General features: G+C 46.6%; 1 protein-coding gene across 2 annotated transcripts in view; it reads left to right on the plus strand.

Annotated features, from left to right (window-relative positions):
- Positions 1-6,016, plus strand: part of RAB14 (RAB14, member RAS oncogene family) — a 69,138-nt gene extending 63,122 nt beyond the window's left edge. For both annotated transcript variants that reach the window (XM_063935977.1, XM_063935978.1), the window contains 4 exons: positions 2,759-2,825; positions 3,474-3,561; positions 3,688-3,718; positions 4,162-6,016. In XM_063935977.1, the coding sequence (XP_063792047.1) occupies positions 2,759-2,825; positions 3,474-3,561; positions 3,688-3,718; positions 4,162-4,339 (364 nt within the window). In that variant the 3' untranslated portion in view covers positions 4,340-6,016. The remainder of the gene's footprint in view (positions 1-2,758; positions 2,826-3,473; positions 3,562-3,687; positions 3,719-4,161) is intronic.
- Positions 6,017-12,260: the final 6,244 nt, after the last annotated feature.

The raw sequence follows: 12,260 nt of genomic DNA on the forward strand, positions 1-12,260 counted from the left end.
CCCGGGAGTGGACAACTGGGAAGCAGACTTCCTCAGCAGGCACGACCTCCACCCGGGAGAGTGGGGACTTCATCAAGAAGTCTTCACGCAGATTGCAAGTCGGTGGGAACTGCCACAGGTGGACATGATGGCATCCCGCCTCAACAAGAAGCTACAGAGGTATTGCGCCAGGTCAAGAGACCCTCAGGCGATAGCTGTGGACGCACTGGTGACACCGTGGGTGTTCCAGTCAGTCTATGTATTTCCTCCTCTTCCTCTCATACCCAAGGTGCTGAGAATCATAAGAAAAAGAGGAGTGAGAACAATACTCATTGTTCCGGATTGGCCAAGAAGGACTTGGTATCCAGATCTGCAAGAAATGCTCACAGAGGACCCTTGGCCTCTTCCTCTAAGACAGGACTTGTTGCAACAGGGGCCCTGTCTGTTCCAAGACTTACCGCGGCTGCGTTTGACGGCATGGCGGTTGAACGCCGGATCCTAGCAGAGAAAGGCATTCCGGATGAGGTTATTCCTACGCTGATGAGGGCTAGGAAGGACGTGACAGCGCAACATTATCACCGTATATGGCGAAAATATGTTGCTTGGTGTGAGGCCAGGAATGCCCCTACGGAGGAATTCCAGCTGGGCCGTTTCCTTCACTTCCTACAGTCAGGAGTGACTTTGGGCCTAAAATTGGGTTCCATTAAGGTCCAGATTTCGGCCCTATCTATTTTCTTTCAAAAAGAGCTGGCTTCTCTACCTGAAGTTCAGACGTTTATAAAGGGAGTGCTGCATATTCAGCCCCCTTTTGTGCCTCCAGTGGCACCTTGGGATCTTAACGTGGTGTTTAGTTTCCTGAAATCCCACTGGTTTGAACCACTCAAAACCGTGGAATTGAAATATCTCACGTAGAAGGTGGTCATGCTACTAGCCTTGGCTTCGGCTAGGCGTGTGCCAGAATTGGCGGCTTTGTCACATAAAAGCCCCTATCTGGTTTTCCATGCGGATAGAGCAGAATTGAGGACCCGTCCACAATTCCTGCCGAAAGTGGTTTCATCTTTTCATATAAACCACTCCTATTGTGGTGCCTGTGACTACTACGGACTTGGAGGATTCCGAGTTGCTTGATGTGGTCAGGGCTTTGAAGGTTTATGTAGCCAGAACGGTTAGGGTCAGGAAAACAGAGTCTTTGTTTATCCTGTATGCTTCCAACAAGCTTGGTGCGCCTGCTTCAAAGCAAACTATTGCTCGCTGGATCTGTAACACGATTCAGCAGGCTCATTCTGCGGCTGGATTGCCGCTGCCAAAATCTGTTAAGGCCCATTCCACTAGGAAGGTGGGCTGTTCTTGGGCGGCTGCCCGAGGGGTCTCCGCATCACAGCTATGCCGAGCGGCTACTTGGTCAGGTTCAAACACTTTTGCAAAGTTCTACAAGTTTGATACCCTGGCTGAGGAGGACCTTGTGTTTGCTCAGTCGGTGCTGCAGAGTCATCCGCACTCTCCCGCCCATTTGGGAGCTTTGGTATAATCCCCATGGTCCTTACGGAGTCCCCAGCATCCACTAGGACGTTCGAGAAAATAAGATTTTACTTACCGGTAAATCTATTTCTCGTAGTCCGTAGTGGATGCTGGGCGCCCGTCCCAAGTGCGGACTTCTTCTGCAATGCTTGTATATAGTTATTGCTGCAATAAGGGTTATGTTATAGTTGCATCAGAGTTGAACTGATGCTCTGTTGTTGTACATATTGTTGACTGGGTAAAGTTATCACAAGTTATACGGTGTGACTGGTATGAGTCTTACCCTGGATTCCAAAATCCTTTCCTTGTACTGTCCGCTCTTCCGGGCACAGTTTCTCTAACTGAGGTCTGGAGGAGGGACATAGAGGGAGGAGCCAGAGCACACCAGTATCCAAATTCTTTCTTAAAGTGCCCATGTCTCCTGCGGAGCCCGTCTATTCCCCATGGTCCTTACGGAGTCCCCAGCATCCACTATGGACTACGAGAAATAGATTTGCCGGTAATTAAAATCTTATTTTTTTGTTTTTGGCATGTTGTGTTGGTTACCAAGACTTAGGGGGTGATTCCTTTGTTTTTTGGGTCGCCCAGGCACCCCTTGGAGCAATTCAGTTGTTACCACAATCGGGTACCCATTACTTCTGACGTGCCCAAATGCAGTTTAGCCCCCCTCTGGCTATTTGCACACGAGTGGAGCTGCAGTTGTATTGCACCATCAGACGCCACCTAGTGGCAGCCGTGGGGTAAAACAATGAAATCGTCCCATCCGTAAAGATCATAGACTCAGCTTGTTTATGTAGCGCAGACTGCCATTTACAACCACGCACATTACAGTTACAGGTGAATATGGCCAAAAATGATCCTAAAATTATCTAAAATCCTACCAATGCGCAAATCTGAATGGTGTCCTGCATGTCCAGGACTGAAATGATCTGTCGTCCCGCATATGACATGGTACCCCAATAGTGCCCACTGTAATCGTCCCTCTGGACTAGCAGCGAGCGGCCTTAGCCGTCATTGTGGGGCAGATTTATTAAGCCTGGAGAAGTGATAAAGTGGAAGGTGATAACGCCACTAGCCAATCAGCTCCTAACTGTCATTTTTCAAACCCAGCCTATAACTTGACAGGAGCTGATTGGCTGGTGCGTTATCACCTTCCACTTTATCACTCCACCTGGCTTAATAAATCTGCCCCTGTTTCCTATGTCGGCGTATATGAAGGAGTATGCTCCCTCTATGTACTAATCTCCCCGTTCTCTTACAGGAGAAGCACATACAACCACTTAAGCAGCTGGCTGACCGACGCACGGAACCTCACCAATCCCAACACTGTAAGATCATCCTCCGGTTTGTTACTCATCCAGTGATACAGTATTCCGGCCCCTCCCTGTGTGATGTGCGTTACAAATAGCTACAGATGCCCCAAGTCCTTCCTCATAGCTGTATATACTGAATTCAACTTTAATTTGCTTATTAATATTAATCGGGAGGTTGCAAACTGGGTCATCTGTTTCGTGCGCTGATGTGACAGGGAAACAAGGGTTCCGTCCGGCTAGAGGGCCAGGTTCAGTGTTGTATGCAAACCCAATGCTTTCGCAGTTGAGCGATAATCTGCCGACTGAGCATGTGTCTAAGTCAGGGATCATTGGGGACGTTAATGGGGAGTGATGGCAAGAACACAGGAGTGTCGTGACCATCTTCACGCTGTGTCACAGCCCGCACCTGCGTCCGGCACACAGTGGTTTCGGGTCTCACTTTCTGCAGCCATTAGGCGTGACCATAGAGATACTGGGAAGTTTGGTAATTGACGGGTCTGCGACTGACGCTGGCAAATCGGCAGCTGTGGCGTCATCACATCTCTGAATCGGACACGAACCACTAAGGATTTGGCTGATTGCTGAGATTCCCATCTGCCAGTGGGCACTAGCGGTACAATTGGTGATCAATCAGCCAGTAACAGTGTCTTCTCTCTCCTCTAGGTTATCATTCTTATAGGCAATAAAGCGGATCTGGAGGCCCAGCGCGATGTTACGTATGAGGAAGCCAAGCAGTTTGCGGAGGAGAACGGTAAATTATGGATTAAGTGGACATAAAATGTCCTCGATCTCACTTTGTAATGCTGTTAATTACTGTAGTGACATCTCTGTATGGCTCCTGTAATAATAAGTTGGTTTTTTTTTTTTTTTTTTAAAGGCCTCTTGTTCCTTGAAGCAAGTGCAAAAACGTAAGTGAGACTGATCACGTGGCGCGACGCTACCTCCTATATGGCGCACGTCTCCTTTTTCTAGGACTCCTGGAGATGGAAAGTTCACTAATTGTTTCGGTTATGTTGGGAAATGCAGGAGAATACTGGGAGTGTATAGTTCCGCCTGTGTCTCGTTTGCTAGGGGTTAGTCTGTTAGTGGGATGCTCTCTAGATCAACCTAATCCCCAATATAGATACAGTATTGTGTAGGTCTGACGTCTTATATACGAGTTTTAATATCCGATGGTTTTAAAAGTCTGTTCAGGATTGGCGTTGCTTCTGTAGTCATTAGAATGAATGAAATGAACAATCCCTATTGGTTCCTGGTTAGGTCATGTGATTTCAGGGCACACAGTTGGTGGGGGGGGGGGGGCTTGTGCTAGCGGTGCTTCATACTGACGAGTCCGCTCTCTTCTACGCAGAGGCGAGAACGTGGAAGATGCATTCTTGGAAGCCGCCAAGAAAATCTACCAAAATATCCAAGATGGAAGCCTAGATCTGAACGCCGCCGAGTCCGGAGTACAGCACAAACCATCAGCACCCCAAGGCGGGCGGCTAACCAGCGAACCCCAACCCCAGAGAGAAGGCTGCGGCTGCTAGTGACCAAGATGGCTGTTCTGCCCTTTCCTCCTGTCTGTCTCGAGCAGTATTTTATTTTTGCTGCCCCGATATCTTCTGTATATCCTACTGGTTTAAACGAAAAAAAAAAGGTGGGGGGACTCTGCTAAGACGACAGTTTAACACATTACTAAACTGCTACGTAACTATAGATGTATTCAGGTTATCAAAGGCAAGTCCAGTAATAAACAAACCAAGTACAAAAAACGTTCCTGCATGGTATAAACTGTAGAACTTTTCTTTATTTTCTTCCCCTTTTATCGTCTTTGTGATGTCGGCAATCCATAATTTAATGCTGGACTTTTGATTTGATCCAGGGCCGTTTTACAGATTAGATTCCTCCCGTGACTTGTCCGATTCCGTCTCCCGTAGCGAATAGTTTCATTTGCTGTGAATAACTTGGCTGACGAGGGGGGGGGGGGTCTCTCTGTGTCACCTGTTACTGAGGGGGTTTTGCTGCATTTATTTACGTCTTAACCTGGCTGTTTCTCTCCCTCCCCACATCCCCCCCCTCCCCTTGTGCTGAGATGGCTTCAGTTTTACGAGATTTTATCCTTCGTTTAACGCGTAAATATGTAAAAAGAACTCACCAGACCGAAGGCGCGGTCTCTAGCATTGAATACTCTCTGTGCATATGATTTTTAATGACGACGACACATTTAGTTCCTGGCATCCGTAAATATTAGTATGTCCCAGTGTGTGCCGTGAGACCACGTTTCTGCCTCCCATCCGCACCGCACATTAGATGTAAATGCCATTAAAAGTGCTCTGGCGCCGCCGTATCTGCATCTATAGCCTAAGAGATGTCCCTTTTTATTTTATTTTTTTGCACTGTGGTTTATACAAGGCGGGTTTTTTTTTTTTTTTTTTTTTTTTTAACGATCCCGTTGTGCAATGAGCAGTGTGACGACGCGCTTTGTTTGCTTCGCATTTCCTGCCTTATGATGTATAGAAATGTAAAAAGGCTGGGTAACTATTGCACACATTTTTTACGCTTTTTCTTTTTGTTCAATCTGTTTGGAGAATTCCGATTTAAAGTTCTGCTGCTTTTACAATTAACTTTGTGTTTTTAACACTACAGTGGGCTGTTTTTCTTTTTTGTTTTGTTTTTTAAGAACTTAAATGCATTTTAAGCAATTGGGCTCTTGATAACTTTCTAACGCGGGACGGTTCCTTGTAACATGATCAGCGGTTGGTTCTGATGTATCGTGTTGGTAACTTTTAGATCTTATGGGTTTGTTCTTTTTCTTGACGTCTATGTTCAGGACATACGTGCTGTAGCTAAACCCATCATAGCAAAGGAGACGTCAGGTCCCTTCTGTTAGCAGCTTCCTTACAAGAGTTCCGCAAGCATGGCTAGAGTCAAACAGGCATGTTCCCTAACATTAACCGGCTGCAGACTCCCTTACGAGTAAGACGTGTGAGAGCCACGGTACAGCGACAGAACTGGAAGGTTAGGGCCGCCAGAGTGCAGGGACCACAAACGACCCACTGCTAAACTTATCGTCTCCCCCCACGTTCCTTCGGTTGTGGCCACCTCTTTATAGGTGTGACTGAAGGACTTCCTTGGACTGCTGTACTTTTTTTCCCTTGATGTAACAAAAATGCTATTAATCTAAATATTTGTAAATAAAGTACCTGTATCTAGATAATTTATAACTTGTTTCATTATTTTACTCATGGCTCTTTGAAGTGCGGCATTGGTGGTGTGCAAAGTAAGTTCTTGTGTTATACAGATCAACGAACTTGTCCCCAAGAGCTCAGGAGCAAAGACCCGGCATTCCGCCACTGCTACTAGTAAAGCATCTCAGATTCTTTCTTCAACTGAAGTCCGTGGCAGCCGTGACATCTGTGTTAATGTGTTAACCATCTGAGTTGTAACCCCGTGAAGGTATAAAAACTGTAGTACTATTTACATACACTGATCAGCCATAACATTAAACCCACCTGCCTAATATTGTGTAGGTACCCCTTCTGATGTCAAAACTGGCCTGACGAGGCATGGCTGTTACAAGACCTCTGAAGGTGCCCTGTGGTATCTGTCACCAAGACGTTAGCAGCAGACTGCTTACGTCCTGTACGTTGCAAGGTGGGGCCTCCAGGGCTCTGACTATTTTCAGCGCATCTCTCAGATGCTCAAGCGGATTGAGATCTGGGGAATTTGGAGGCCAAGCCAACACCTTGAACTAATTTTCATCAAACACTTCCTGAGCAATGTCTGCAGTGTGGCAGGGTGCATTGTCCAGCAAAACGAGGCCACTGCCATAAGGGAATTCCATTGCCATGATGGGGTGTACTTGGTTTGCAACAGTGTTTACGTAGGTGGTACGTGTCATAGTAACATCCATATGAATGGAAGGACCCAAGGTTTCCCAGCAGAACATTGCCCAGTGCATCACACTACCTCCGCCGGCTTACCTTTTTAACATAGTGCATCCTGTTGCCATCTCCTCCCCAGCCGTCCACATAATGTAAAAGAAAACATAACTCATCAGACCTTCTTCCATTGCTCCATAGTCCAGTTCTGATGCTCACGTGCCCATTGTAGGCCCTTTCAGTGGTGGACAGGGGTCAGTACAGGCACTCTGATCAGTATGCGGCTACGCAGCAAGCTGTGTTGCACTATGTGTTCCTACACCTATCATAGCTAGCAACCCCATGTGTCTCAATGAGCCTTGGCCACTCATGAGCCGGTCACCGGTTCACTGGTTATCCTTCCTTGGACCACGGCAAGTCTTGTGGGAACATCCCACAAGACTTGCCGTTTTGGAGATGCTCTAACCCGGTCATCTAGCCATTCCAATTTGTCCCTTGCCAGAGTTGCTCAGATCGTACACTTACCCACTTTACCTGCTTCCAAAAATCAACTACTTCAAGAACGGAGTGTTCACTTGCTGCCTAATATATCCCATCCCTGACAGCTGCCATGGTAACGGGGTAATCAATGTTACTCACTTCATCTGTCAGTGGTTTTAATGTTATGGCTGATCGTTGTATAGAAGAAATATTTAAAGCATGAAATAATAAAAACTGTATCTCATAGTTGACTTTGTATTGAACAATATGTTAAAAACAACATTTACACATTCCACTGGTTGCACAATATATATATTACAAAATGCCTCGATCTCTTTGCAAAGTTGTAATATGTATATAGCACAATTCCCGAGTAAATGAATCCGGTTTAATAATTCTTATACTTTAAAATAAGACCTGTTCAATTTTTGTAGCCTTACTGCACTTGTTGTAATAATAAATCCGTCGCTGTCACACTTGGCAACAAACTCATGGGACTCTTTAGGAACGCAGATGAGTGAAGTCCCTCCGGTTAGTAGCTGTAAATACATATGTCGGCACATTAGCCAGGCTGGGCGAGACTTCTGAAGATTTAGCTGGCCTTATGTGTTACTGAGAACTCAATATAGTAATTTCCTGGGCGCTCCTCTGTGCCGTCCAGTGGGGAAGCTGTACAACCCAGAGGAAAGAAAAGATTTACAACGTGGAGCCCCAGAAAGCTCAAGGACTCCCTTCCCACAGCTGCTGTCTTGGAATACAGTTACGGGACAATTCCATTAGGCGTTGCAACGTGAGTAAGTGCAGCCGTATGTTATACTTGTAGTAGCAAGGAATCGCTGGTGTTTCCATGCCTTTGCAATGGCACTTTGCCCTGCTTGTCCCTAATTGAATTGACACCATATTATTTTAGTTTGTAGTAACATCTTTATTCTCAGTGCCCGTTCAGAGCCCCCTGGGGGTGGTAACTCTATATATAGTATGCAGGGGCAGTTGAGACCTGGATCAATAAGTATGGACATATATGGAATGCTTCCTGATCCCTCATATCCCAGAGAGTCCCTGGGTTCTGATTAGTTGGCAATGAGTCAGAGGATCACGGTGGAACCAGCCATCATCATTTAGTCATGATATTTTGAATATTCTACTTGTGTGTATTTTCAAAACTACAATGATCGATGATACTGCAACATTCCGTCTTTGTAGATCACCAGATGAAAGGCAGACTGATTCTTGTACCCCAGGTTCTTGAAGATTTCATTAATAAAGAATGAGGGAGACCGTTTAAAGAGACTTAACTGTGTGTATCCCATTCACGACATAGCTCGCTTCTACTTAGTGTGCAGTGCTTAAAATAGACGACGTCTGCCTGTCTACAAGGACAACGCTTCCATTAGTAGATGGATGACGACCGACAGATCCGATGGATCAGAAAATGGAAAGATCTTTGAAGAAATGCTTCTCTGGAACTGCACTTAGGTCCATTGTGGCCATGGAATCCATCTCCCAGGGGCTTAGAGGATGGGGAGAAGAAACCTTTTGTAAGAATAAGTAACAGAACGAATCGACCGTAATTAAAAGCCTGTAAATACGGAATGCAAACATGTATTTATTTTCTTCTTGAAGCTTCACAGGCTACAGTTACCTTAATGTCCTGAAGTATGGTCCTGGTAGATGTTTAGGGCCGTGCCTATTGGTGGAAGTCCCAAAGGCATAGAATTAAACTATTTCCACTTGTCGGAGATTTTCCATTTGTTGAAAAATTGGACTTTATTCAGAAAGTCACTGGGGGTAAATCCAATCTTTTACCACTGGGTAGAAGAACTATACATTTTCCCTTGCCAGTCTGTCGCAGAGGAACGAAGCTGTGCCAGGGAGGACGTGTATTCTGCAGTTTCATGGTACTACAACGCAGCCATTTTGTTCCATTGGGAATAAGCGTGGTGAGCTAGTGCATTCTATACTAGGCTCAGTGAATTCCTTTGGGTGGCAGGATTACAATGTATGCAGAAGCTGTGGATGTCATCACTTACGATCAATGGATCCAAAACATCAACCAAGATAGAATTCAATTCTATATAAAGGCAAAATCGTGCTGCTATCCCAAGTTATGTCCCCCAGTGCAGAGTTTCTCAATTCACCTCTAACGCGGCAATGTTATTCAGATCTCCGTATAATGAGTGAAATAATTACCACAACCTGTGGATCATTTAAAATGTGTCCATAATAAGTGCACCAACAAAGGAGTTATTGAAAACACACTGTTAGGAGGTCTCTGAGGACTGGACTTTGGTTGTTGCTGCTATAGTGGAACTGAAGTCATTATGGAACCGTTTACACACTTGTCAGTGTTCCAAAGTCTTTGGATTCTATAGGGATCCACCGGGATAACATTGGTGTTATAGGTGGGGTGATCAGGTCCTGTGCACCAAACAATAAAGCCTTTTCAGAAATCCCAGGATGCCTCATTCCTTCTCCGTATAACTCTGCCTCCATGCTCAGGCAGGTCAGTTTTTTAATGGTGCCAGCAGGAAGCTGGATGCACCTTTTTCAGGGGGCTGCTCTGTGCAACAACTTTGAGCCGGTCAGTGCTGGAAGTCTATCAGACTCCACAACTTCCCGCCGGTGCCGAAACTCCTGCACGGCCTTGGCCAAGACGGGTACTTGCGGCGTCCAGACGGAAGTGACTAGTGCTGCTGCTGTTGGGTAACCCCTGGACTGTGTGGCCGGCAACTGGCCAGCAGGTAAGAGGGTCTCCAGGACCCGCAACTTAAATTACGGTCTGCTGTGGGTCCCGGGAGACGGGCGCTGGTGAGGACGCTTGCATCTAACCAGGGACCACCAGGTCATACAGGGGCACAGGTTAGGTTTAACAAAGGGCCCCTCAGTACCGGTGGTTGAGCGCCAGCACAGGGGAGGGAGCACCAGTCTGTAGCCCCTCCCCCAGCTTTGGGTGCCAGTCCACCGCAGACTTCCCGCTGTTTAGCTGCAGCTCCTCCCCTCATACACTCCAGCAGCCATATCAGAGCAAGCCTGGTCTCCGGGAACGCCGAGTTCGGTCTCCCTGTAAAAACGTCTCCAAGGAGTCAGGTTTTTACTTCACTTATATCCTACCTGCTAGCAAATAAAGCGGAGTAGTTGATAGAGTTCTCATTGCAGTTATATTATTGTAATTCTCTGCATTGTATATGACTTGTGCGGTCTGATTTTCTCATTTCAGCTCTATAATATTATATTTGTCCCTGACTTTTTCTGTGCCCAGGTGCTGTCAGAAGTCTTTCTATATTGCTGAACATTGTCACATACTACGGCTGCCACACCCTGGTTTATTATACTACTGTGTGTGTGGGCAACTCTCCTGTATTGCAGTTCTGTCTACCCAATGCCGGACTCCCCAGTATTACGGTCATGTAGATTGTGCTCTGCAGGTAGTACAGGATGGGCTCTGTGTAAACTGTTATGCACCTCCTGGCCAGTCAGCATCCCCAGCACCTGCTCAAGAGCTACCATGGGCTTCCTTCTCTGTTACTGGGTAGTGTGGCGGATCAGCTCACTCCACCTGTGGGACCTCCCATGTTGGCACCACCTAATATTGTCCCTATTACACATTCACCTTGGGTGGATACACTGAATACTACGGTTAGCCCAGACATCACTAGTGTTACAAAACGTTACCTTGGAATAAACCGTCATCTAGGTCCACTGCTAGAACACCTTCACCTCAGTCTACTGCTGTATCAGACTCAAACGAGTCGTCTGCTGAGGAAGGGGAGGCTACACAGTCTGTCACTGAGTCCTGCTTAATAACACAATGGAGGTGGCTCCTTTAATTGAGGCTATTAAGCATATCCTCCAACTGACAGAGAATGAACCAGAGTCAGTTGCTAAGAAAACTGATGTTTTTAAGCAACAAAAGATCATTAAATCTGAATTTCCCCATTCAGACCATCTCAAGAACCCTGGAAAACTCCGGGTAAGAAGTTTCCTGTGTCTAAGCGTTTGGCTTCCCGTTGCCCTATTCCCGCAGTGGATTGTGCCAAGTGGGTGGTTCCCCTTCCAGTGGATTCGCATATTGCACGTTTAGTGAAGATGTCATTCTGCCTGTCACTACTCTTTCCTCACTGAAAGAGCCCACGGGTAGACTATTTGAAAATTGCCTTAAGTCTGTTTTTCTCACTGGTACAATAAATAGACCTGCTGTGGCTGCTTCCTGGGCGGCTAAAGCCCATTGAATCATGGTTACAGGCCATAGGGGAAGAATTGCCCTCAGCTATATCTGAGGACTGCATGTCATACTTGGTTCTTATTAGGCAGGCAGCTGCTTACATTCGTGAGGTTATCTGATGCTGGAGTATTGGCAGCTAAGGTGTCTACCACCTCTATAGTGGCACGGCCCATTCTCTGGCTCCGTTCCCGGCAGGGTGACCTTGATGCCAAGAAACCTTGGAATTTCTCCTTTTCAGGTGATGTGTTCGGGGGGCCGAATTGGATAAAATTGTCACTGCTTTGGCTGCAGCTAAGACAGCTTTTCTCCCGTCTACACCTACTCCACGTGTGAGGAGTTCAAATTTTTGTTCCTTTCGTCCTCAAGGCAAAGCGAAAGGACAGGCTTTCCCCCAGACAAACATTCAGCCCTAAGGCCAAGCAACCCTGGGCTACATGTCAACCTTCAGCAAAACCTGACAAGCCCACAGCCTGAAGGAGCGGGCCTCCTCCTGGAGGACCCCAGTGTGGGAGGTAGATTTCTTCCCTTCACTTATGTCTGGACTCTGACCACTTCAGATGCCTGGGGGCAAGAAGTAGTCTCTCACGGGTACGCCGTCTCATTCAGAAGACGTCCCTCATACCCTCAAAAGGCTCTCATTTTACAACAGGTTTTCTGGTCACTCCTGCAATCAGGTGTGATAATACAGATACCTCAGTCTCAACGCAGCAAGAGCTAATATTACTCCCTGTTTCTAGTACCCAAGCCCAACGGGTCACATTGACCCATCCTCAAATCTCAACAAATTTGTAAAGGTTCCCAAATTCCGCATGGAGACCCTTCGATCCATAGTCCTTGCTATGGTGCCGGGGGACTTTATGGTATCCCTGGATATACAGGATGCAT

The sequence above is a fragment of the Pseudophryne corroboree genome, chromosome 8 (assembly GCF_028390025.1).
Source record: "Pseudophryne corroboree isolate aPseCor3 chromosome 8, aPseCor3.hap2, whole genome shotgun sequence".
NCBI lineage: Eukaryota > Metazoa > Chordata > Amphibia > Anura > Myobatrachidae > Pseudophryne > Pseudophryne corroboree.